Below are 27,763 nucleotides of genomic sequence, written 5' to 3'. Positions count from 1 at the left end.
TTTCCCAAAGAGAACAAAAGCTAAGATTATATGTGTCATTCTGATGTACCAAATCCTATTGAAATAATTGAGATGTTTGGGTTTTGTTATTTTTTTGTCTTACTCTAACTCACATATTATGCCAGTGGGATAAATTATGTTGGTTCATTCCCATTTTACAGACAAAGTGCATGAGAAAAAAGATTAAGTGAGTTGCTCAGGGGCATGAATAACATTGTGAGCTGAAAAAAGCAAAAAAATCTTTGCACTTAGATTAGTAATCCATTTTTATTTGTATTAGCTAATATTTCCACTGTTGTTTTTTTCCTTCCCTTTCTGTTGTCTGTGTAGCATGTATTCTTAACTAATCAGAAATTATTTTACGAGCTTCTCTGATTAGTGAAACTTCGAGCCATCAATCACAAGGGAGAGTTCCACTTCAGTTAATTCCATGTGTCTTGTCTCCATCTAATTTTCTGGTATTTCTGGAAAATACATATTGCCTTTATCCATCACAAAAACGTAATAATAATTTAGAAAAATAAAGATTAGAGTGCCTTATTTGTTGCTACAAAATAGAATTAAAAAATATGAAGGTGAAGTCAAAGACATGCTTTTCCTGGGTTTTATTAACACAGGAATTACCCCTGTTCAAGCAGTTTGACAGCTTTATTAATATAATTTATTTAATAAAGATGTCTGAAACTGCTGGATTGGGGAGAACAAAAGACAGTCAAAGAAATAGGGAAGGTAGGCATCAAGAGAGACAATAGTGAAGGCTCAATGAGGGCTCTCAAACCTTAGATATGAGATGTGAAATAAATGGGAGAAGGGAAAAAGAGGAAATACGACCTGAATTTGCAAAAATTTTTGAGTGAGTCATCTAACTTTGACTTACACGTGTGAATAACATCTCAGAAGTCAGTGATAACCATGTCTTTCATTGTGAATCCAAGTTTATTATCTCCCTAGGGTGACTCCTAGAAAAATGTCAATAGTACTTGACTGAGCATGTTTGGAGACTTTGCTTTTTTGGCTAAACCCAGGATTCACTATGGAGGATCTTTTCCAGAGACAGAATTCTTTATTGATTCTCTGAGTGTTACTCTGAAAATTGACCACAGTCTTCATGACAGTGGCACTCTCTTACTTGTGGGTGTCCTGTGGTGCCAGGAGATCTAATAATAAATCAGTTTTCCATTAGGAAAAGACCAGAGGTGAAGTGCAGCCCCTGAGAAGCACATGGATCTCCTTGCTTCATGAGGAAAGAAAAGAGGCCGTGTTTACCATGGCATGGATATGGCCCCCTTCACACTGGGAAGGTCTGGCACAAGATTTTCACCCACTCTTGGTCTGTCTCAGAGGAATTTTTGTCATAATAGTCAATGAGTTCCTTCATGGTTGAAGTGCACAAGAAAAAATATGTTTGGAGTGTGCTGTTGTGGTCACTTGATTCTTTCTAATACTGTTATTGATAGCAATTTAGATTGCTTGTACCAGTATAATTTGCAGTTCAATGAGCAACTTTTGTAGTGTTCAGCAAAAAAATGAAGTAGCTGAGTCTTCTAGATGGGCTTATTCAGATTATACTATCCTTCTAAACACTGTAAAAAAAAAAAAAGCCTGAAACAAGATGATTTTCTGGTTTTCTGAAATTCAGGGTACATCTCCCTGTCAAAAAGAAACATTCCTTTTAGAAGCTTATGGAGCCAACCTTGATTTAAAACATGAAGTTTGAGTTTGTTTTTGTCCTTCTTTGGTCAATAATCCTTCTCTCTTCTGGTCTGTTACATGGAGGGTAATGGTAGGAATCTCTTCTCTGTGTGGTACTTCAGTATATTCACAAAGCATGACATAGCTAAAATATGGGCTAAATATGCATGTGTGGATTATATGTGTGGTGGCCAGTCTGATCTGTCTGTGGGGAGGAGTTTCCTTGTCCATCCATTTATATTGAGAAAGCAAGAAAATATGAGTTATCCTCAGGTAACTTTTCAGCATTTGATAAAGTCTTTAGAATTCATGGAACTTTAGAAAAAATGCATGCAAGAAGTATTTTAAAATCCAGGTAATTTGAAATGTTCATGGTTAAACAAAAACACCCCATTCATACGTAATCCAATTAATTTAAAAAAACGTTCATAGAAGTTGAAACATTTTACATGGAGACAGTGCTTGTAATTATCAGTGCCACCAAGAAAATTAAAGTATAGGTGTATCTAAATGAAGACAGTGAGGAGAAAAAAAAAAAATCATAGGAGTTTAAAATAGTAGTTAAACTGCATTAATTCACTTTGTGGACACTCTTATTCACTATTTTGGTGACCTTACTTCAGTTTCATTAGTTCATTTTTGGTAGTCATTACATCAAAGTAAAGCTATTACATTTCTAAAAATCAGTGTTTGTATAGGTATACTTAGTAGTTTAATCTTTACTTTTTAACTTTTTGGGGTTTGTGCACTTAAACTCTAGCCCAGATACATTCATACAGATAATCAAGTTTATAAAGATCCTGGTTGTCAAACGTTCCAAGGCAGCAATTCCATGCACACGTCCCAACAGAAGTCAGGCTCCCATTCCCCTGTAACAGTTGTGGCTGCGACTGTTTGGCTACAGAACTGGTCTGGTGTCACAGGGTGGGGGCCAAATATTTGTTTGGGTGCTTGCAAATAATAATGAAATACGTTCTGAGTAACTAAATGTCCAATAAGTAATCACTTTAATGGCACTGCTCTATGAAGGGGATATGTTCTGACACATTTTATGTGACTTTTGATGATGATTTTTTTTTTTTATTCAGAACATATATTACAAAACTGAAATCTAAGTCAGAGTTCTTTGTCATGCCCATTATATTGTAATTTACCATTAATTTCTCTTTTAGCCTGAAAAAAAAAAAGCTTGTTACTCTCAGTTTGGAGGTGCCATTAACAAATTCAGGTCCAAGGGTCACTGCCTCTTTTCAATTCCTGTACATGAAGAAGAAGGAGTCAAAGCACATCTGATCCAGTCCTACATAAGTTAGGACTTGTGTGTAAAACAGTTGTAGGTTCACAGCAGCCATTAGCTTGCTCTTCCCTAGCCAGGAAACTTTGTCCCAGAGAAGGTCAGGCTGTCGTAGGAGGGTGCAGAAGTCAACTTTATAGTTTAATACTGACCTCCCTCTCTTTACTGTCTTGAACCATCCCCTTCATGATATGTGGTATCATATAAGTGGTATGTTGTGGCTCATTTTTTATGTTTCTGCTGAACTGGACCAAGAGACTGGAATTATGTAGCTGCTTTTTTTTCCAGCGTTTCTTCTGCTGGAATTGTGTTTTCCTTGTGTTTACAGTTTTTTGATGCACAGGGCAAGGGCCGTTTCAGTCCAGGTGAATGTGATGTAGCTGTTCACAAAGTGACTGTTTCTGCACCATGCTGCCTTTAAAATGGATGTTCGGAATTTAGCTGAAATGTGACCTTTGAGTAATGGTTAATCTGAGTAAAAATTAATCTAATGGATATTTTTTCATACCAGGGCTTCTTTTAATTCTAAAGCAGGAGGGAAGGTTTGCGCAGTGCTTGGTAAGTTTCCTCCCCCACTTGAAAGGATTGCAGGTTAAATGGGAAGGGAGCCAACTCCTGGTTTCATGTCGTTGCAATTTCAACTGGACTGTTCCTGTCAGGTTATAGCAGATATTGTCATACGTAAATGGATTCAAATCAAATAGAAATTACTTTAGATTTTTTTTTTATATGGGTGTAATTCACAAAGCTGAGTCCCTATAAAATCCTATTAAATTCTGAAGTCTTTTTTTTCACATGTACTGATACATAGAGCATTACAAGCCTTCATTTTTTTTTTGTAATGGGAAAATGTTTGGGGAGATAAAACCATAAGCTGTAACTGATCAAATGCTGGCAGATGAGGATTTTGTTTCCTAGTTGATTCACCTCCCTGTCCTTTTTTTAGGCTTGAGAAATCACTTAGAGGTGGCTTGAGAGTAGAATATGGCTCACTGATAGGGAGGATTTTGTGGAATTTATGGTGAGAAACTGAAAATGTGCTTCAACAAGTGAGAAAAAACAAGGGGAGTAAGGAGAGGAGACTGAGGTGTGGGAGCAGATGTGTTTTTACTTGGGTCCATCCAACCGTTAATAAGCTCAGATTTGAGTCCTACTGGACTTTAATTAATAGCCCTCTGCTGGGAAACATAGACTCACTAAACCAGTGGTTAGGAATTCCAAAGAAAAAGAGCTAATCTGACAAGTATTATCTCTACAGGCATACAGAGAAATAAATGCTTTGTTGTAAGAAATACACTCTAACTGATCTGTGACTTTCCTTGCTAAAGCAACAGCCTAGGGAGGTTATTTTTGACTCTCAAAATGAGTGCTGTACTATTATTGCTGCTCTCTGTGCTGCAGCTCACAAGGCTTGTTTCCTAATGTAATTTTACCTATAGAAGAAATTGAGTAAGCTGTTCTTGAAGTTAGCTTCATGGAATGAAACAGATATGATCTGGGATTTCGTAGTGTTACCAGGGTTTACCTATAGTAGGAAAAAAATCAGAATACTTGGTAATTTCATCTTGATGAAATCTCTACCACTGAATCTTGACTAGTAAACACATAATACTCTATTTTTGTAACTGAAGATGGTGTTCTGCCTGCCTGGCGCTACAACTCAAGTAAGGCAGGACTCTGGGTAGGCTATATTGACTATAACTGTATCATGCACATGAGATGAAGGAAATTCACCCCTATATGCTTATTCTTTTACAACACCTTTAAAATTCTTTTAAGAGGAGAAAAGATTGAATTTATTCGATTAAGAAATTGCGTAGTGTATTTTCTCTTTGTGCTTTCTTTTTGCAGAATATTTTCCCTGTGCTTTTTCATATTTAGAACATGTCTGAGTTGGAAATGGAAGCCTAAAGGTTTTTCTGACAAATTGCTGAGGTCTATTAATTTGTATGGTTCGTTTGTGCTCTCCATAGTCAAGCAGAATTTGCTGGTGCATACTTTGATTGTGTCGGAAATGCAGTTCTATTTTAAAGTGATATCTAGTCCCTGTAATATTTTTTTCTATCAGTGTCAATGTATTTGGAAGACTGAGTCCCTGTAAGGTTGAAAAGAGTCACTTCAGGAAATAAAAATGAATTGTATGTGAGGAGTTTGTGAAGAGAAGCTTCAGTGGCTGGTGAAGGCTCTTACAGGAGTACTGAGGGGAGGAGAGGAGCTGTTTAATGCCAGCTCTTCCTGTAGCCTGTCAATTTATTCATGCAGTGGACCTTGCAAGCCCAATCCACAGATGCTATTTTCTGCTCCTTACTGAATAAAACTCAGTGCTGGGTCCTGAGTGTAAAGATTAATTAGTCAGTGAGTGTTAAAGGTCTGTTAAAGCCATTATGGTGTGTGTCCACAGAGACAAATAGGGGCTATAAAACACTGTGTTTGAAACCTAATTTTACATGTGTATTTTTCATTAATAATAATGATGGTAGTAATAATTATGGTCTTTTCATTCTGAAAGCTCTCCAAGGACTAAATGCATAGTGCAGTGCATACCTTGTAGGAAGGATCATGCTTTCCATCACTGAAATGCAGGCTGTCAGAAGGCAGCCTTCGAGTGATGTGGAGCTCAGGCTGTTGTTGGCCATTGCTCAGCTGTGCAGTGCAGCTCCTCCAAAGAAGCTTCTTGTGTCCAAAACTAATTGTTTCCTGAGCTGAGGGGCTAAAATGTGTATGTCACTGTTGAAAATGGCAATCAAAGAAATGTGTACAGTTATCTGTATTCTACTTTTTTTTTTTGTTTGTTTGACTTCACAAACATATCCTTCCATTTGGTTGCCAGCTTTCAAATAAGCTTGGACTTACAACACTGTTGAATGCTTGACTTTTTATCAGAAATTTTTAGCTAAGATAATAATTTTTAGCAATTGGCATAAATGGGAAGAATTTTTTTGTAAATATAAACATATGCATGAATTGAAAATACTCTTGCTCATTTCTCAGGACTAAGCTGCAACTGAAAATGGACATCAGCATTACCAGCACCTTCAAAAGTGAAATGTTCCCCTTTGCATATTTTGCAGAGCTCTGTGGGGTTTAGTGGCATTTTTTGTGTATATTTTTGGTTTTTGGAAAACCGGTGAAGCTTAAGGGAACTGAGATGAGTGAACTATCCGATAAACACTTAAAACTGTTCCAGCATGCAAATCTAGAATTGATTATAATACTTGTAAGAGTATTCCTTCTTTTCTTAGAATGAGACTTAAGCAGGGAAGGAAGCCGCTATAGATGTTCCCAAAATTTGGGTTTGTTTACCCCATTATGTCCAGCTATGGGGTAATTGTTTGATTAACACAACCCTAATTTACAAAACTGACTATATATATTCTCTATCTGGTTACAAATGAAAAAAATTGTCAACATGATTGGAAGGGAACTTCCTGTTCTAGTTTGGACACTTGCTTTGTACAGTGTTTTCATCACAGTGCCATACTTGGATCAGAAGATGCCAAGATATATCAGATCTGAAATACAGAAGAAAAAAAGATGGTGTTTTTCATGTAAAAGCAATGGACTGTCAGGTCAGATTCCCATTGTTTTTGTCAGAATGCTTTCCAGACTCCTTGTTACGCACTGACATCTTAGAAAATCTAAAATATTTGCTGTTTCCGTCCAGCAGTGGAGGGAAGAACTTGCATTCATCAGTGTGTGCAAAAGTGTTCTGGGGTTTCTTCCTCTCTTTGAGGTTGTCTAACTCCTGCAGTGTTTAAGGGAAGTTGTAGCGGGTTGGGTTTGTAACCGGGCGGAAACACCAATTTTGTGTAGTGGTTTGGTCCAAAATACTCATTACTGTTTATCTTCTGTGAGATAAGAATTAGCAGAAATGCAAAGCAGGCACCAAACTTGAAAGAATATAAAGAAGTTTATTAACAGACCTAAAAGAGGAAGAAAAAAAAAAATTATACCACACCTTCAGAACTCTCCTCCTCCCTCCACCTTCCTCCCTTCTCCCACTGACAATGTAGAAAGACAACCCTTAAGATGTTCAGTCTGTTACCACTTCCATAATAACCTTGTTCAGTCCATTTAGAAAGAGAAGTCTCTTCTTGCTCATGCTATGAAAACATTATCACAACGAGACAGCCGCCCACTTCCAAATATTGTTCAGTCCATTTAGGAAGAGGAGTCTCTCTGCCTGCATGTGAGTCCCTTCCCCCGACTTGCAGCTTTTCCCACAACTGCTTTTGAGGGTCCACTCTTGAAGTTTTTTGGGGTACAATTTTAAGGTTGAGCCATTCAGAAACAAAAGTTCTCTTCACCCATCTCTGGGAGCATTTCATCTTTAAGAGCAGAGGCCCTTCTCCTTCCCTGGGAGCAAAGGGTCTTCCTCATCTTTAGGACTATCTCTGGGAGCATCTCTAGGAACTGAGGTTTTCTTCTTTCCCATTTGGAGCAAAAGTCCTAATTGCTTCCATCTCTTCCTGTTCAAATTTCTCATGAAATTACAGCTGCGCCAGCATCTGCCTATCTCAGCGCAGGTGCTTTTGCTCACAAGTTGAATGCTCCACCCCCCATGCCTTCATGAAATTACAATGGGTTCTCTGATATATCATAGCTTCACAGCAGAATTTCAGCTTTAAGCATTTCCTCTCTCTGTTCCCTCAGGTTTTCAGCTCTTCACAGCACTAAAAGGGTTAATCTCACCTCGGCCTTGCAGCTGGAATGTCGCTTATCGCTGTTGGTCACCTGACCTCTGCCGGACAGCGGTGCCGCTTTGCTGAAATCTTGGCAGCACTGGAGGGGGAGGGGAGGCACTCCGGCTGCCCACAGCCCTGCTGGGGGGGGTTCCGTGGGTGGAACAGGGCCCATCGGCTCCAGGATGGCCGTGGCCCGGCCCAGCCTGGCCCGAGCAGGGCCTGGGCTGGGCCCGCTGGCCCCCACACGGGGCCCGCAGCCACCTGTCCCAGCACCGGAAACAAGAGAGAGCTTGGGGGCGAGTTTGTCTATTCTTAAGTGTGGATCACAGAGGCAGTCACAACTTTAAGTGGCTTAAAGAATTGTCCATATTCAAACTGGCCAGCTGATAGGTTCTATCAGGTCATGGGGAAAGCTGTAAGCACTCCTTTGCGAGAACATCACTTCTGAGACTATGCTTGCTAACCTATGACAGAAGTCTTGTTCCTTCAGGGGAACAGTAAGCTGTTGTTTCAGCTGTTGTGTTGGTGTCAAACCTGGGAAGCACAGAAAAGAAGTGGAAAGATGTTGATTTGTTGAACAGGCTTCCAGCACAACGATGACTGAAAAAAAATGGATAGAGATGATGATTGTTTTAGTGTCTATGTTACATGAAACTATGGTGCAGCAAGAAAAGGTTATTCTTGGAGAGAGGTTGAAGAGGGAAAAAGAAACAGCAACTTAGTCGCTCTTGCCAGATTTCTAACTACAATTGATAGATAACCAGTTATGTTTTGGAACCTTCATGAACAGTCATTCTAGAGGCTTCAAGAATTTAGCACTCTCGCCAAAGAAATCGAATTAATCCCTCACTTTAGCAATGCATTTATATTAGCCAGTGAATGAATGAAGTCAAAGGGCTAATAGATCTAGTGAGCAAAATACTTGCCTTTCAGCTGCAGGTCAAGCAGCAATTGCAGATCTCTGAGGAGCTCTTATCCCAGAGACAACTTGGTTTCCGTGTGCTGAAGTGACTGACAGAGTCAAGGGTGTGACTGGCAGCTGTGCTTGTTCACCTCATCAGAATACCTAATGCTGCTTGAAGCCCTATCCAAACATTTCACATCTTGTAATGAAAGCTCAGTAACTGTGGTGTAATCTCGTAAAATAACATTAGTTTATAGAAACATGTTTTATTTTAAGATAGTTATCATCAAAAAAGTCTTTATTTTAGGCCCTAGTTCATTTTTGAAGTAAGTAACTTTGCACATATGTGTAATATTAATTGTGTAGGAATTGTGAGGGCTGCAGAAGGTCTTGTGAAGACTGAGTAATTCAGAATATTTTAGATGTCTTATTTGCCTTTTATTTGGCAATCCATCAACACTACACTGGAATAATACATGTGTGAAAATTAAGACTTGGGTGCAACAGTTACTTCAGATATGTGCCAAGGTACATAGTTAGTTCTGCGTATGTTAATGATTCTTCACAAATATTCAAAATAGTTACAAACAGTTGTAATTAGGGCAAAAATTTGTAATTTACATAGGGCAGTCCATAATCAAAAATTGTAAAATGGGAGAATGCCTGTTAATAGTCATAAGCTTTGATTTCATTTTCGGCTTTTTCAAGCACTTGCCCATTTTGCTCTACATTTGTTGCAATTCATGTTTTTGTATTTTGATGTAAATCTTCATTGCTTATCAGTGATTAGAGAAGCCAGTGCAGTGCATTAAGATGTCTGAGAAGAGCGCTCACCATGTAGCAGGGTCAGAACGTGTTTGCAATTTGCAAACAATAAGTAACAACAGTAAAAGTTTTTAATGAGAAACATTTCAGAGGGAAAAATAATGTCTGAGTGATCTCAGTGACTGAGGATTGAGAAGAGGCAGCGATGTTCTTTGTAGATGGAGGGCAATACCACATTGTGGCTTTTTCATCATCCTAAGCTTCTAAATCTCCCTTTCAGTCTTTTACTGCAAAATTAGACTTTAATGTTTCATTATTTACATGTAATATGAATTCAGCTCTTTTAATATTTAGTCTTCTCTCCATTTCATTGTTTTACTCTGTGCTTTTTATAGATATTAGCCTTTTATTTTTATTGGCAAAATAATAAAAGAGTGCATTTTGAACACCACAAATTAAACTAATTTTTTACTGTTGCCTTTTACATCTTAATGATGTATGTATTATTGTATAAATCATGTGAATGGCTCATGTAGAACACTAATAATAGCACTTCCACTAACAGAAAAAAGCCAAGTTGTGAGTGGTGGATCTTGTATACTTTATGTATGATTATTTCATAGGGAGTAGAGACTAACAAAAGCCAGTAACGATGTATAATTTAATGCATACAGCATGGCTAGCAAATAAAGTGCCAGAAGTTGCATCTTAATTCAGGCAGATATTTTCCTTCTAAAAACCTCCACAAATACTACAAATGCAGGTTGTGAATATAACGTTGTGAATGTAACATTGTAGGGTAGCAATTTATTGCACCGTAGTTTTGTGTATGGCACTACTGATCAGCAGTTTCACTGTAGTGGGCTTAAAGCTCGACTTTTATTGGAATAGACATTTTGTGGAATAGCAATGACCAACAATTGCATAGTTTTTGTCGTTTTCATGTGGGTATCATTTATTAACAGCAATATCCAAATTAGCATTTCAGAGGTATTTCAGGCTAGATGGTTTTAACTGCTCCTTCTCACATGAAAGTCTTAATTTCCTTCACAGCACGGACCTATGAACTGTAGGAAATGACTGTGGGGGTCTGTACCTGATAAATCTGCCTACTAATGAGGGTCATAGCAATGTGGAATTCCTTGCGGTGGGAGCATCCTTGGCAGCCCCCTCTGGCCCCAAGGCGTGGCGTGTCCAGAGGGCAGAGCTGGGCAGGAGGGGCTCTGTGCCACCCGTGCAGGAGTTCTGCTGGAGCTCCTTGTGCCAATACCTGAAGGAAGGGAAGGTGCCAGGCTCCGAGCTGGAGTAGCCCAAGCCACAAGGGCTCACCCTTGTTCCTCGTGAAGCTCCACCAGGAAACAGCTGTTCCTGGCTGGCTGGGGATGGAGCTGCTGCTGCCCAGGCTCACAGAGGGGGCCTGGGGATGGGCACAGGACAGTGCCCAGCTCAGCACAAGCTCTTGTGGCTCTGGGAGCTCTCCTTTGTGGTCCTGTGTTACTGTGTCCATGCTAATGAGCTAAAATGGACATCTCGGGTTTGACCTCCTTTAACAGGGTTAGATGCTGGGGCCTGTTCATGGCTTTGGAGTCAATCTTTGACATGTGTCACAGTTGTTAAGGTAGGTATTAATATAAAATATTACATTTGTGTAGCGTTCAACTTTCCTGTAGCTGTCTGTCAGAAAGTTCTGAAGTGGATTTCGTTAAAGACTCCCCGTCTCCTGAGGAAAAGGGGATAAGGCAGTGTGTCCCTGGACAGGATCTATGACTCATTATGTCAATCAAATTCCACTTCAGAGGGGAATAAAGAGATTTGTATCTCAAAGCTGTGCATAACGACTTCTTGGCTTTTCATTTCATATTTATGAGCGGTTTACTTTGAAGTGTTTATCAGGCAATACGCAGAAACATGAGAGAGCATTGCCTGAAACCATGTTCAAGTGTCTAATCTGTTAAATGCTTGCTGAGCAGGCTAGTTCATCAGTGCATGCAATGCAAAAAAGAGAGGAAAAAAATAAACTTTCTGGGGTTTTGAAGCAGAATCTTTATATTAACAATATAAAAAGGATTAATAATGCCAGGCATTTTGAAATAAATGTAATATATGAAACTTACAAAAGTTGGTTACGTTCTGTGTTAAGTAGATAAATAGTTCTTTGCTTGAAAGGAACCTTGACAGTACTTAATACCAAAACTATACAGTGCCACATCTGCTCTTAAGACAGGCGTATACGGTATCCACAGGATTCTCACTGCTAATTTTGAAGGCTTGAGGCATTCATAAGAGAAGGCTGGTGTAGGTTTCTTTTTCCCCTCTAAAAAGGGCATTTCCTGATAACAGGAATGTTAAAAGCTGATTAAAAAAAACAAAAAAAACCCCAAAGCAGTGGTATTAGTATGCAATGGAATCAAATTTTGAGCAGTATTACCCATTTGCTGTGTGCTGTGCCTGTAGTGGGACTCTGAAGAGGCAAGTATTGTTAAATAGGTCAAAAATTAAACCCCATAATTTTAGGTAAAATGGACACAAAATGGCAGTGTTTTTCTCATTTTCCTATAGCTACAGTGGGTTCGTTAGAAGAGACCATAATGCCTCCTGGTGCTTGTTCCAGTTTCCTATTCACAGATTTTCTGCTACCAGTGCACTCAAGTCAGATTGTACTAAATCTGGCTGGATGTGACTGGTCCAGGGAACCCTGTGAGGGGGAGGCACAGACACTGCAGCCCCAGCCTGCAAACCCCCCCAGCAGTTCTGATGTGCATGTGGGCAGGGCAGTGTTTACCTGGGTGAGCACTTCCTCAGGGCTTGTGGTCCGTGCTGTCTGTGCATTTAATTTGGAAAGCACTTCACTTCCAAACTCATTTTCAAACATCTTCATACATATAAGTAATATTAAGAAGGGTCAACAGGAATATCATTAGTTTGGTGCTTGATTTTTACCAAAAATGCTTTAAACAAAAGAAGTATCTTTTCCACCTACAGAGAACATATTTGACTTTGAATGGCTTGATTTGTGGGTTCCTGCTTTGGACTTCTTAAAGTTATCCCTAAAATGACTTAGACACCACAGCTCAACTCAACTCTCAACTGTACACTTGTGATTATTTTAACTATAGATTTCCGCTTTGACTTTCCAGGTCAGAAATCCTTGGAAACTTTTGGATTGTTCACTTTTCTGGATTGAGGGTTCTTTCCTCAGGCTTTCCTGTTCAACGATGAAATGGCTCTCTCCTTGATTTTATTTCCATGCACATTGTTCACCAAATTCCCAGTTTAAAATGAACGAACAAACAAAAAAAAACTATGCAAAAAAAGACACCAAAGCCCTATAAAACTTATTCTGTGTTCAGTTCCCATAACAAAAGTAAGTTGTAGAAGAACTTCAATCCAAGGGTAGTTTTGTGACATGTATCCCTGTTCTCTGTTCTGAAGTCTTTAAAGAGATAACAAAAAAGAAAATAGAACAAGCAAATGCCTTTGAGAGCCACAAATCTGAAATTCAAATAGAGGTGTTGGCAAGCTTTAATATGCTTAGCCGAATCAGAGTTCATCAGTCTGAAAGTGATGGATAAATCTGTGAGTATCCAGAGCCTGTCATGGTGGCTTAAGCCACCTGAAGCCACCGGCCAGCTTAGCTCATGTGCCCTATCACACCGGTAATTAAGAACACATTTTTTTCCGATAAGACAGTGACTGCAAGGCCACAGGCAGGAGATGTCCAACAGTACCAGACAGTGCTGCTGTCAGTATTCACATCATGGGTAGAGAGTCTAGGAGCAGAATGGACAAACCCTCATCCAAGGCATCCTGTAAGCAGCAGAGAGGAGGGGGTTTTTCCCATCCGTATTCTCCAGTGCTGTCCTTACAGACTCCATACTGCCTTTCAAAGAAACCCTGATTTTAGGTTCAGAACTGCCTGTGAGTCCCATATTACCAAAAGGGAATTGCATGAACTAGCCTAAAATGCTTCTTTGCAAAATGTTGGTAGGCTAAAAAGTGTGAGCTAGTGGGAGGATTAATGAATAATCCAATCTAATCTCTCTCTTGTTAAATCCGAAGAGTTCTTTAATTGGAGTCTGCAGACTCAAAAATAATAATGATGATGATGATAAATAAAAAATAATGTAATCGTATGATACCTAGGCATACTTGACCTTTATCAGTGAGATGTGAATTTATCATTTCACCTGATCTGCAAGGCACTTATGAAGCAAGTAAAGGCACTTAGCAATTGAGATGACGTGTGTGTCAAAAATAGTCAGATAACACGGCCTACCCTGTAACTCTGTTTCAAACCAACTGAATTTTGGTCTGGTTTTGTAGTATTTGCTGGATTATCTTTTTAAAATAATGCCTCACAAAGATTTTGGGGTTAGGCTGAAATTTTTTTAATGCAGAACTAAGTGACAGACAAGTACGGTGTTTTTTTAATTACAGCTGGTTCTTGTGTAGAATATTTGATCTAGTGGGGGAAAATCATTCTTTTTAAAGTCAGTTTGTGAAAATCAGGGTCAACGTTTTCCCATACATACAAGATTATTTGACAAAATTGTTGTTCTAATTGAGATATCTTGATAGTTCCTCTTCAGAGAATTGCACGCTGCCACCTGTTAAGCTCAATGCAAAGTGATGGTAGGAGCTTGACTTGCTCTTTGGCACACTTGCATGTCCCTCTATTATTAACCAATAAAGTCAGTGCTGGCAGTCCTTCAAATCTTAGACAAAAGTGGAAGGGAAGGGACAACAGAAGTGCAGCAACTGGCCCTATTATTCCAATGGAGTTTTATAAAACAAAGATGTAGTTTCAGACAGCAAAATATTTGAATAAACAGAATCTATAACCTATTTACAACATAACACAAATCTTCTCTGATCATTGATGAAGGGAAAAGTAGTCTAAGTTAAAACACTTGTACTGAAATTCTAGACCACTGGAACGGAGAGAAGTGTAGATGAAATACAGAAACAGTTTGCAGTAACCAAGGGGAGCTGTGGTGCTGAGGTGGGAAAAGAACCTTGGAACAGCCCGTGCCTGCCAGCACCGCTGCCGAGTGCAACAGGCTGAAATCATGGTGTTGAACTTGGGTACACAGGGACCAGGAAAAGAAAATCAGAATAGCAGCATGTTGTGAGTGTGTGGAAAACACCACAAGGTAGGGAAGGAAAAGAGGTCCATGGGACCAGGTCATATTTCTTCCTTCCACAGTTCCTCAGATGCCTGGCCAGACCGGTGAGTTCCAGCAATGGAGCTGGTGGGTGTGCAGTGCTGTTGCTGTAGCCCTGCAGCTGCTGGATGTGCAGCAAGGCAATTCACTGCATTTCTTTGTGCAGTGTGCAAACAATAGTCATTGGTAGAATGAAAGAAATCCTGTATTAAGGGTGTGTATTTCATCTGTAGCAAAGTTCAGGACTGAGAGTGATCTAGATTGGTGCCAACTGATGCATTCATAATACCACAACTGACTGGCCAATGAAAATAATTAATTATTTAGCTAGGATTAAAAATGAAAAGCTGAAAGCAGTTTATAATTCAGTCAAATAAATACAGATGTTTCCTGATCTTCTTGTATAATGAAGGCAAGTGGTAAATAAAAGAAAATGTGGTTGTTAGTAGGTAAAGTTCTCAAAGAGCTTCATCTGTTTCTCTTGGTACCTGATTGTAAGATATTTACCTTTTACTCTGAAATTATAGTGCTCAAATGATTCTAATTTCATTATTCTCTAAGTTTGGCATGAAGTTTATGTGGATTTTTTGAATATGCTTTTTCAGTTCATGTGGTTCTCAGTTTAAAATGTTTGATTTTTTTGGGAAGCTCTTAATTTTAGGTGTATTCTTTTCTCAGTCGTCAAAGTAATTCATATTGGTCTACTGATGGTGCTCCTAGTAGGATTAGAAATGCAGAGTTAAAGGCTGGCATCTCTGTCATTTCTAAAACTGTTAGGAGCAACAGCGTTCAGAATATAAACACATGTTCTCAGCCAAATAATGGTTTAAACTTTTTATTCTACTGTACAGGTTACGATTTACATTACCATTATTTCTAAGTGACATGGTATTTACAGTGAAGAAGCACCTTGTGACTAAAGAGCTGACAGCTGCTAGTGCTCAGAAATCTTTATATGTGCCTGGGGACCTTCATAAAATATAGAGTATCCGTGTTCCTAGCTTGTGAAGCAAGGTATAGAGAAACAATTAAGATTTTGTCTGTGTTGACAGCTGATTCAGGTTTTTTGAGAGTTCCCAATTAAACAGTTATGGAAGTATGAAAGCTTATTACCTGTGGCTTCCACTGTTTCTTGAGAGCACAGTTAATTTATCAAATCATGAACAGCAGTTTATTTTTTGTCACCTTTTAAATCTTGATTTAAGGGTATAAAAATAAGAAAAAGGCTTTTCATTAATTCAGCAAAGTATCAACAGCTCATTTATCCCCTGGTTGTTTACTACAGATTTTTGTAGAGCTTTTTCTTAATAATTGAACTCAGTTTAGTGTATCAGTGAAGATAAACAGCCATACAGTGATTTTATCAAAAAAGTACTTTATATGTGTGTGTATATATATAGTCAACTGGAAACCAAGGAGAGCTCACTGTCCTTTTCTGACATAACTGTAAAAACTTTAACTACAGGAGACCTAAATCTTTTGAGCTAGACTAGAATGAAAATGACCTTTTTTTAGCGGTGAAAACTTGTGACTTTGAGTTTTGTGGGACCATGGTGTAATTATTATACTGCTTTGTGCCAAATGAGCCTAAGTGTGCATTGCAAACATGGGTAGTCAATACAGATACTAATTGGTAGCTCTTCTCTATTGGGATTGCACTTCATACTTTCCTTATATTGTCTTTAAAACTTACTACTCTTCAAAGTTTGCATTTTCCATGGAGCTGCAGTTGTTATTCCTTCATAGGAAAATACTGTGCTTGTGTGACAGGAGATAGTATCAGGTGTTGAGCAGGTTAGTTAACATAAAAAAGCAAATTGAAAATCATTCTTTCTGTGTTCTTTATGCTAGCTATCACTTTAAGTACACAAAAATTCCTAATCTCTTCATGTGTTTCTGGGATGGATTTTATTTAGAAATTCACTATCTCTTAAAAGGGAACAGGCATTTAACAAAATTATTCCATAGTATGATCCATTTTGGGGCTCTAGCCCTTTTTCATAAGATTCTATTATAAAACTCCAAACAAACAAAAAAACCCAAACACCACCTCCAAAACCCACTATTACTTTGATGGCATTTGGACTGGAGATGGGGAATTTACAAGAACTTAATTACTTGCCATGAGGCTTCGCATTCTGTTCTTTCTCTGCTGCTTGTAAAGGAAAAAGTCACAGGAACTGAATTTCAGTGTCTTGGGGTTGTTTGGGTTTGTTTGGAGACTGGACAGGGAGTCTCTGACCTGTTCTAAGATGAGTGCTGGAGAAAATCCCTCACATTGCCTTCAGTGACTGTTGTGTTGGTTAAACCAAAGTATCTCCATGCTTTGAATCGGAGATTCCACGTCTGGGAGTCTTTCCCCTCTATCTGTCTGTGCATCTCTGCTGAAATACAATAGAATTCCTGGGGTCTGAGTGCAGGAGTGCTGGAAGCTCTCAGGTGTGCCCAGGAGCTGCTGCCTGCTGCTGGCCTGAGGGTCAGCTCTGAGCAGGGCTTTCCCAGTGTTCTGCTGCCTGACAGGGAACAATAGGGGAGGCTCAGCCTGGAATTTTCTTTCTGCTGGCACTTAATCAGTGAGGAGGAGGAGAAGAAGTGTGTCCAGGGAGAGCACGGAGAGACAAAGCACAGAGGAGAGCAGAGCAATTGCTTACAGAATTGCGTACATCTGTCTCCTACAGGTTTGAGAATGGACAGTCAGTAGGAATAGCACATCCCTTTATAATAAATGAAACAGTACTTCCTTTACCATTCCTCAGAGCTTGGAAAAGTTGGAAAGATTGGCTAGGAAACTAAATTGTTAGCCTGAAGAGTTGCATTTCAATGTGGACTGTGTGGGGTAGATAATAGCCTTGTTTCCCACCTAGCTCCATCCTCTTGTCCTCTCAAATCTGATTTTGTCTTTAATCAACATCAGCACTTGAGGAGAAAGCAATAAATGCATACTTTCCCTAAGCCAGCATATCATCAAAATCAAGTTCATCACCCTAAGGTGATGCCAGAAGTACTGTGGGTGGGATAGAGTGGAAAAGGCCCTGACTCTGTGTAAGAACACTCAGCAGTAGCTGAAACCTCAGTCCCATACCAGCTGCAGTGAAGAAGATCAACAAAAGCCAAAAGCGTGGGCATCTCAGAGTCAGAAAGAAGCAAGGCAGATTATAAAGGACTATTAAAGAACGCTTCTGTCATTGATGGGAGAAGCTAGGAAATGAACTTTACATTCAAACCACATGTTGCAATGTGCACAAACATTTCTGTTTGCTGCTCTAGTCAGTTCGCTGCAGAAGGGACCAAGGCAGACTGAATTTCTAAAGAATTGAGCAAAATAAAGTCTGCATCAGAGGTTTTTAAACCTCTTCCAGAGACCTCTTCTTTTAGACCTCTTCTTTTTAGACCTCTTCCAGAGATTGGACCTAAATTGTGATACTCCTGCCAGCAAAATCATTATAGCTCTGAACATAACAAAAACTTGAAAAAGGATGGGATATCTTAAATAGATATATTTTTGTTATTCTTACTTTCTGTAATTGATTGTAGTAGCAAAGACTGTGAGTGATATTTATCCTTTTGATTTTAGACTTAGCCCAGTCTTGAACTTGATGTTGTGTTGAAGGCAAATTTATCTTATCTGTGCATTACTGGTTTCAAAAATCTTCTTCTGAGGCATCTTGTAGCAATCACAGCTGGATTAGATTAATCTTCAGAAAGGCAATTCATGCAGTTTGTAATGACCCAAATGAGACCTCTGCCTAGGGGTTAGGTGAAAGTAACCTTTGCTTAAATGGTGAGGCTTTCTAGGCTTAGCAGGGATAATGAGTACAGTAGTACATCATTGAATTCAACACATTTAATAGGTGTTTATATCCTAAATAACTGAAACAGTAAATTTCTGTACAAGGAAGTGCACTGAGGAGATAATAGAAGTAATGTCCTCATTTAAAGGAAAACATCTATTCTATTGAGAGACTATTCACAGTGTGTAGATTATGGGCAATGATGATCAAGTACATAACATTATATTACACTTCTAAACTAGAATACTGCTGATCTATTTTTGTATGAGAGATTATGTTCACCTTAAGGGAGCAGCTGGTTTTAACTGCCTTTCTTTAATGAAAATCATCTAGTGGTTTCTGCAGGTGGGGATGAAGGGACTGGGGATGGAGACCACTAAGTTCTGTTTCACATGAAAAAGGAGAAACCTTGTGACTTTCTATTTTTGGTTCTGTGTTCTTTAAGAGAAAGAAGTTTCTTTCTTTTCCATCAATAAGGATCTGATGTTATTTATCTCCTTTCACTTAGTGTCACCGGCAAGGTAGTAGATGCTACAAGAGTCTGAAAGAAAGTTTTCAGTGTGCAAGAATGGATTCTGCCTGCACATTTCAGCCCTGCTTTGCAAGTGACATCTCAGGGAAGTGCAGTTCAGTTCCTCTCAGCTCCATGCAAGCCCCAGGTGTAGAGGGCACTGTCTCACACTGCAAGAAGCCACCCTTGCCTGTCTGCTCGTGCTGGCAGTGCAGTTTGGCTCGTGGCCCAGTGTTCTCTCTGTGGACACACAGCAGAGCAGTCTGACTGGCCAGGGCATGGCAAACAGTGGGACTGCTGCCCCCCTGCCTTCACTTGTCCCCTATGAGGTCTTGCTGTGCCTGAGCTCCCAATATCACTTAGAGCTATAAGGATGGTTCTCCTTGAAGGAGACACTAAACCTTAACCCCAGGCCAGGCTGTGCCTGCGTTTCCTCACTCCGTAAGTGCTATAGTTTGTACTGGCACTGGGCAAGGAGGGCTGTGTTGTTCTTGCTGAACTTTGTCACCAGGATTCCACATGGAGTATTCTGGCAGGCTGAGTGGATATGAAATGACTGAGGTATTTTTTCATCTTTTGTGAGACTTCATCTTCAAAGTGCTAGTAGGGTGCCCAAAGGAGGGCAGCCAGGATGGGGAAGGGCTTTGAGGGGAAGCTAAGCTGTGTGAGGAGCCACTGAGGGCACTTGGTCTGTACAGCTGGAGAAGAGGACAATGAGGAGAGACCTCACTCAGAACACAGCAGGATACAGCTTTCTTGTGAGGGGAAGAGGAGGGGCAAACACTGATCTCTTCTCTCTGGTGACCAGTGACAGGACCCGTGGGAATGGCCTGAACTTGTGTCAGGGGAGGTTTAGGTTGGATATCAGGAAAAGATTCTTTACCCAGAGCATGGTTGGGCACAGGACCAGGCTCCTCAAGGAAGTGGCCACAGCACCAACCTGACAGAGTTCAAGAGGTGTTTGGACAATATTCTCAGGCACAAGGTGTGGTGGTTGGAATGTCCTGTGCAGGGCCAGGAGTTGGAATCTATGATCTGTGTGGGTCCCTTCCAATTCAGCATATTCTCTGATTCTGTGCATGCAGATTTTATTTATCCTCTGTGTGACTGTACAGGGATGGTCTACTGATGCCATTAATACGTTAATGGGCAATACTGGCTGAGTAAATGAGAGAGGAATATGTTAGTTGAAGCAGTTCATTGTTCAGGACATGTGGGCTGCTTCCTTTTAGGAAAACAAGGCATGTAGGAGAACATGGTCCAGATCAAGAAAAGGTCTAGAGAATATAACTGTAGTATTTCCATCTTCCTTTCCTCAGATTTGACAGTAAATTAAGGGTTTTGAAGGTATCAGGAATTATAAATATAGAGATACATTTCTATATATTTGGATGTAAAATACATATCTGAAAACCTATCCAAGGACAAGTTATTCTGCTGCTATATGCTGCCTTACAGAACAGTCTCAAATAATATTTTGCAGAAGCAAATGCCAAAAGTTAGTATATTAAACTAATTTAAAATCTACTAGAGAAGAACATGTCTTTACTAGACAGGGAAATTTCTAGAATATTTCATGTCTACCATCAGGTCATAAGACTATAAAGGGATTTCTGAGAAGCAGCGTAGAAAATCCTTTCCCAGAGGTTCAGGAGCTGATTCCATTTGTGCTCTTGATATGATCCACTTCTCAATTTTTTTAAATTTGGTCAGTTACTGAAAAATGCCAAGTTCCCAGATAATAAAACTCAAATGGGTGAATGAGTTTTGTGAATACTGTATTTCAGTGCCTTTACCATTTTCCTCAGACAAATAAAGTAAGAACAGGATGCTAATCAAAGTGAAATCATCTGGGCTTGTATGGGCTGTTAAAATCCACAGAATATCATCAAAATGTCTTACTGCGTATGTATAACAGCTTGATTAAGCTAATATAGTCATAATTTGTGTGTGTTTGTAGACATGCCACCAGCAAACAAGAAAATTTGAAAAACTTCATTTTCACAATGAGTTTAGCAATTTTAACATGTAGCTGAAGTCAACATGTACTCTACCTGGGGGGCAGGGGGCTACTAAGCTTCAGTTCAGTCCATTTTTTATATTTATTTTGGTTTGATTTTGACCTTTTTATTAATAAGTCTAAGGTTAATTTGCTAACATGTCTGAAGCAAAATTCTAATCAATCAAACTGTTTTTGTTAAATGTCTTCTACTAAAATTGCACATTATTAAAGTTTACATTTTCCTTAAAAGTAGCTTTATCTGTCATGCTAGAGCTCTTTACTTATTACAAAAAGAAAAGCAAAAAATCTCTAGACTGAAATGCACTTCAGAAGCTCGTTTTTAGGACTGTTGAGTTCCCTGATTTTGACTAAACCCCTAAATTTCTGATTGCTATGCTAAACATTAGAAGGCAGGTAAAATATGCTCCTAACTAGAAGGGTTCGGGTTAATTTGGTGTTGATGGAAGCGAGTTGGCTTTTTTAATGTCAGCCTTTTTATATTCTTTTTACCTCTTGCCACTAAATGCTTCATTTCTTGAGAAGCATTGTCTGGTGATAGTTCTTCACCTTGGGCTGTGGCCACTGTCTTGCTGCTGGCCTGTTTGCTGACCTCAGGGTGACAGAGCCACACCCAAGCCTGGTCATTGCTGGCTGAGGATGTAAGTCAGGCTTCCAGAAGAAATCCATCCCCTTCCTTTAACAGATGAGCTCTAGGAATAAATTTTAAGTGGGGCCCAGTTTTACTTTGTACATGTGTGCATACACCCCTTATCCAAAAAGTGCTTTGGCTGTTAGAGATGAGAGTGGAGAGAGCTGATACAGGAACGTGAACCAGATCGATTTAAAAGTCTATGAGCTTTCCTGGCTAATCTGTGAAAGAAGTTCTAATTTAAAAAAAAAAAAAAAAATCTAGTTACCTTCTTTATTAATAGAAGACACTTATTTGTGTGTTTTATTTAGTGTATGAACTTCCATTGTAGAGCTTCATTCTGAGAAATATATAAAGGAAGAAGAGAAAATATAAACTGATTTTGGATGAAGTAAGACTACTGTTTTAGAAACACAGACCCCAGATCTGGTTTCCCTGTGAATTAAGAAATTAATTAAATAATTGGCAGTTATATTGCCAGCAACTTCAGTCTGGTTTTTGTTTTTAGCCCAATGTAATGAAGCTCAAATTACTTTGCTTTATGAAATCTTTGAAAGACTTAGAGAGCAGTGAATATTTCCCTTTATTTTTTTACTGCCCTGTTACTATAGGAAACAAGTACATAAGCAGAAATCAGGCAGCAACTCTGGGCTTTCTGAGAACCTTGGGGGACTCTGTGTGCTTTAAAAATGTATAAGATTTTTTCCACTGAGTCGTTATTAACTGCTAAAGGTCATGTGTTTTGACATTGTCTCAGAAAGTTTGCCTTTAAACCAAATGACCTCCTGATTTTGGTCTTGATGCGTTCTTTCTTCTGGAATACGGGAATAAAGGTAGAAAACAGTTACAATGTAAGGTCTGTCTTGGTTTCTTTAGCAGATATTAAATTACCAATTGCACCAAATGTAAATATAAAATTGGTGACAAAGTTTCATGTTACTTCACTGATGGATTTGCATTCTTGCTCTATCTCTGTGAAAGAGATGTGTATGTGAAAATGAGCTTCATTAAAATAATTTCTCTTTTTGAGTAATCGAATGCACAACTTCAAAGCTCATGGTCTGTCCTACAAATACAAGGTTGGATACACACTAAAGCAGGTCATGCCATTAGCACTTGTCATGAGGTTGATATTAATCACACACCTAAGTGATTAATTATTTGGGGTGAAAATAGTAACCTAAATTTTAGAGACCTTTCCTACCTTTGTTTTGTATATTTCATCCATTTTAGATACATTCAATATTTTTAAGGTTAAGTCTTGCTAGACCAGTGCACCAGAGATCTCTGTAAGTAATTCATTGGTATACAGCAGAACTGAGCAAAATTTAAAAGGTCTGGTATTTTCAAGCTGAAAATAAATCTCCTAGCTTTTAAATTACTTAAATTTTTTTTTTTTTTTTTTTTTTGTGTGTGTCCTTCTAGGAACAAACTTCACCCTCGCAGAACTAGGGATCTGTGAGCCCTCTCCCCACCGAAGCGGCTACTGCTCAGACATAGGAATTCTCCACCAAGGCTATTCCTTGAGCACGGGCTCTGACGCCGACTCGGACACCGAGGGAGGGATGTCTCCGGAGCACGCCATCAGGCTGTGGGGCAGAGGGATCAAATCCAGGAGAAGTTCCGGCCTGTCAAGCCGTGAGAACTCAGCTCTCACGCTTACCGACTCCGACAACGAGAATAAGTCAGACGAGGAGAATGGTAGGCCTTTTCCTTCTGTACATTCCTAACCTACAAGTGTGAGAATGTGAGCGTACTTAAAAACACATGAGTCTTCTTTTAAAGGTGAAGTTTGCACTTTCTCAGTTTGACTAAAGCTGGTTTTTAACGTGTTTTGGGTTTTTTTAGCATCACTATCAGGAAACTATTATATGTGCATCATATTATAGGTATTATGTTTGATCTTACAATTTACTTTTCATGCCATAATCTGTCACAGAAGTTTGTACTCCGAGTATCTTAAATTAAATTAATGATGAGAAGCAGAAAGAAATTTCCAAAGAGAAATAGTTTTTATATGTGATTTTTCTACACAGCTTGAAGTAATATTAATAATGCAGAATGTGCTGGTAGCTGTAACACTGATGCTAATTCGTAAAAATCAGATTTAATTTTATGTATTTTTTTCCATGGTTCTGGAGTTGTAAAAACAATTGTTTTGGTCTTTTATTACTGGTATTGGGGGGCTTTTAGAAAGCAAATCTATGCATCGGACTGAGGCACAACACTTGTGTTTAGTGCAGTTTATTAAGGTCACAGGAATGAGACTTTGGGCACAGCACCAATCACGTGTGACCTTAGCACAGCTTGGCAGTGGTAGAGTCTGAGTTTCCTGTGTTCAGCACTGTCCTCTCAGGTGCACATAAACAGAGTCAAGTTCTTCATATAGATCACCTTAAAGTTCTTACCTGGGGAATTTTCTGCGCTCACATAGGTTTAAATTGAACTCAAGAGGGAAAACAGTAGAAAAGGATTTGCAGGAATTTGTCCTCTATCCTATAGGGTGATGAAAGTGCAAACTCAGTTTAGTTAAAATAGAAACTAGGGGGTTTGGATCTTCTCATCCTGAGGAGGTGAAGAGGAACCCTCCTTAAGATCATGCCCTCAGAGCAACTGTTCCAGCAGCTGATACCAGCCTGTGACATCAGCTCTCTGCTAAGCATATTGTGATAATATTCTGTTTGATACATGTTGGGTGCCACTCAGAAGAGGATTTTTGTAGGTGTTTATTTTGGGCTCCTCCTGTACTTACTGGCAGTTGTCTTGGTTTCAGCAAAGCGGGTGTGCCAGGCTCTGGAAACACAAGCAACTGCTTGTCAAAGCAAACAGGGCAAAACCAAATTACAGTTTATATAGATAGAAAGAACAGCAAAGTGCAATTATTTTGTTTGTAACACCAGTCTTTTTTGTTGTTGATTTAAATTGAATCTTCAAGTAATATATCCTCTCCATAGGCATAGCAGGATACATTTCTTCATCAAAACCAAGGAGGGAATGTGCATTTACTAATAATGGTTTGTACAAGGAAGTCCATATTTTAAAAAGAATCAGTGACTGGTTACTTGATTTTTCCTTTTAGTAATAACTTTCACAGAAAATATGACAACTTGTATTGATTTTAGTACAGTTTTGTTAAGGCTTCTGAGCATAATTTCAAATAAAAAACCTGACTAATAGAATTCTGCCGTTATGGAATGATTGGGCTTCTCTGAAGGTGGTTGTCTCCATTTCAGTAGCAGCAGTGTGTCACACCTTTTGTCTAAGAAAACATAGTCTCAGAACCTACTTCTATACACACTGTCACAGACTGGTAAAAGAATGAGTCTGTTCACTTGTTTCTCATTGACCTCCCCTATAAGAAGTGAATTATTATGTAATTGAAAATACAGTGCAGTGAATCCATTTTGCATATTTCTAACAATGGTGTTATTAGGAGAAAGAAAAACACGATCAAACAGCAAGCAAGTAACAAACCAGGATGTGGAATTAATTTTGGGTTTCTGTGAGAAGGGTTTCTGTGTTGATTTAGAAGGCTTGGTTGATTTAAAAAAACATCATGTGAGCATGAAGCAACTGTTGTATACACAGAGGTGTTAACTTCAGTAAACTTTTTAGCCTTACTCTCTCACAAATCCTGGTTAGCTCAAAAATCAATGCTTCTTCACATCACTGATTTTATGAAGTTTTGGGATGCATTATCATATAGATTGACAGTTGCCCCACTGGTTCAGCACCACAGTGTGGACACTTACAAAGCCATCATTAATTTCTCACACTTGTGCCCAGCAGTGGTTTCCTACATAATAAACACTGTGTCCTTCAGAAGCAGATCAATAACCTGCTAGGTGCTCATCTTGAGAGGAAGTAACAAGAATCTATATTTCATGAGAAATTTGTGCTCTGATATGGTTTCATATTTTCAGGATACCAGCATAAAGCAAGACATTACTTGGTATGAGACTTTACCCATTTATGCCGAGCAATTTTAGAGGGAACTCATGATGCTTAGACCTCTCAATTTATTGAAAGTACTGTTAAAGCTTTTTTCCTGATACAGCTCAAGTGTTATGAAAGAGTAGTTCAACTCCAAAAGATGATTTTTTTTTTTCAAATATTGAGGTGCTATCACAATTTCAACTTAAAAAAACCCCCAACCAACCAAACAGACCATACCTCTCGCCTTTTTTTTGTATCAATAAATCTATTTTGTCATTTTTAGTACATCTCCAAGCAGCACAGAAGAAGCTTAATTTCTAAAAATTGCTCCCATTCAAATCCATTCACAAAGCTTGTGACTATTTTCTGTGCTTGTAGATTTCGTATGATTTAATTTTATCATAAACCAGAATGCTGTGAACCTTGAAATATTATCAGGCTTGGAATGCTTACAGATAAATTGAAATAATGGAAACTCATTAAGTTCCATGTTTTACTTGGTATACTGAAATTCTTCCGAACAAAACACCTACTGATATTTTAAAAACACTTTTATTTTCAGAAGTCTGATTAGGCTCTAAATTCTTACTGTATCTCATAGCTTTTGCTACTGTCTAGATGTGGCCATCTCTTCTTTACACAAGTCAGTTGTGAATATGTAACATAAATCTGTCATCAGATTGTTACTCAACATGATGTACTGAGTTGTGAGATTTAAGTATATTAATCTTTTTGTGATTCATACAAATGTAAAAGGCCAGTTAGAAATACAATACCTCTGATGTCACGTGCCAGCTTTGTAGAGAGGATTACCTGTGGGGATGCAAGATGTGAGCTAGAGGGGATACACCACTGTTCCTGAATGCTTATTTTTTCTTTGATTAAATCTTGTAACTATTTATTCCAAAACATCATGGCTAACTTTTCAAAAGGAGGTTTTTCATCAGTTGCCATGTTCTTTCCTAAGCCTACAGTATTTCTATTTCCAGAGTAAAGCTTAGAGGCTGGTCATGTTTAGGTAGTGACCTTGAAGCAAGTACTCTTTCAGTTGGTTTTTGCTGTTCTTTTTTAAGTTGAACTGAAAATTATGTTCTTCTGAAAAATGTAAAACATTGTAAAATAAGGTAACTTTCAGTTTAAAAATCCATGAAAACAGAATGATCATAATTAAGGAGCACTTATGCACAGAATCCTTTTGCAACAGATCTGCAATTTTCTCTTTTCCTGGTCTCACTGTTATTGAATGACCAGTTGCAGGCTGTTAGGAAGGCAACGAAATTCAAGTGACATTAGGCAGATGGTAGTGAAAAGCTGAACAGACCAATAACAGAGAAGAGAAAAGGTAACCCTCAGTAGAGGAAAGGAGAATGGAAAAGTAGACTGTAAACTCAGGGCAAATCTTGGTTTGAGTGCTGAAATGAACTCACAGGCTCAAAGTGAACCCAGAAGGAGGGTTTTCAGTTTGATGTGAATCTAAATCCTGTTAATTAGCCTGTTGTCAAAGAGAAAATGTCTGGAATGGTGTTGGTGGCTTTTCTTTTCATGGTAGAATGTTGTTACCTTGACACTTTTAGTACTGTATGTAGTGTATATATTAGTATTGTATATAATGGATAGAGAATGTCACTGGTAGAATGGGACATAACATAAAATACTTACCATGAGATTTCTACTCTGATATTATAATATCAAAGACTTGAGATGTTTCTGTTTTACGTTTGTGTGTCAGAAAAGAAAAAAAAAAGAGTGTCTTGAGAGAGGAGGAGAATTTCCAGGACGAAGCCATGTTATTAAAATAATGTCAGACCAAAACAAATATATTATCAAGGCATGCTTTTATCTTAGTAGCAGCAATTCTGAACTGAACAGCAAGACAGGAATGAATGAGGAGGAATAAAGCAATCCCAAACTTGAGCAGAGCAGGGGAGAGTTCAAGGTCATGCTGTGATGATCTGGGCACATGTTTGAAAGAAATCTACCCCAAAACACTGGTTGTGGCAGCTCTTTGCAGATAATGCCTACGAGAAGCAAATAATTTTGCTCATAAAGAACCATATCTGTGTCGATAGCCCAGCCTGGGAGGTGTGGGAAAGTGGTGCTTTATTGGCATCAACCTGGGGAGTCCTGACAGGGAATCCTGTAGGGCTGTGCACTCTCCTCACGTCACCTCCTTTTCTTCCTGGAGAAAATCTTCCATTCTTCACTGACTGTCCAGGTGTGACAATTCAAGTCAGGGGGAAGGGTGCTCTAGGAAGCTGCACTGATATTTTCAGGTTAATATCCATCAGTGTTTGCTATTTTAGACATACTGGTGACAATGACTTTTGTTGATTTTTCTGTGTTGCTTTGATGGTGCTTTTTATTGTAGT

At 38.8% G+C, this 27,763-nt stretch overlaps 1 protein-coding gene across 13 annotated transcripts in view; it reads left to right on the top strand.

Moving 5' to 3' along the window:
- TENM2 (teneurin transmembrane protein 2) overlaps positions 1-27,763 on the top strand; it is a 654,736-nt gene that overhangs the window by 185,690 nt on the left and 441,283 nt on the right. For all 13 annotated transcript variants that reach the window (XM_019289969.3, XM_010406241.4, XM_010406240.4 and 10 more), the window contains exon 4: positions 22,884-23,159. In XM_019289969.3, the coding sequence (XP_019145514.3) occupies positions 22,884-23,159 (276 nt within the window). The remainder of the gene's footprint in view (positions 1-22,883; positions 23,160-27,763) is intronic.

The sequence above is a fragment of the Corvus cornix genome, chromosome 13, assembly GCF_000738735.6.
Source record: "Corvus cornix cornix isolate S_Up_H32 chromosome 13, ASM73873v5, whole genome shotgun sequence".
In the NCBI taxonomy this organism is placed as follows: Eukaryota; Metazoa; Chordata; class Aves; order Passeriformes; family Corvidae; genus Corvus; species Corvus cornix.
This window is presented reverse-complemented; position numbering and strand designations above follow the sequence as displayed.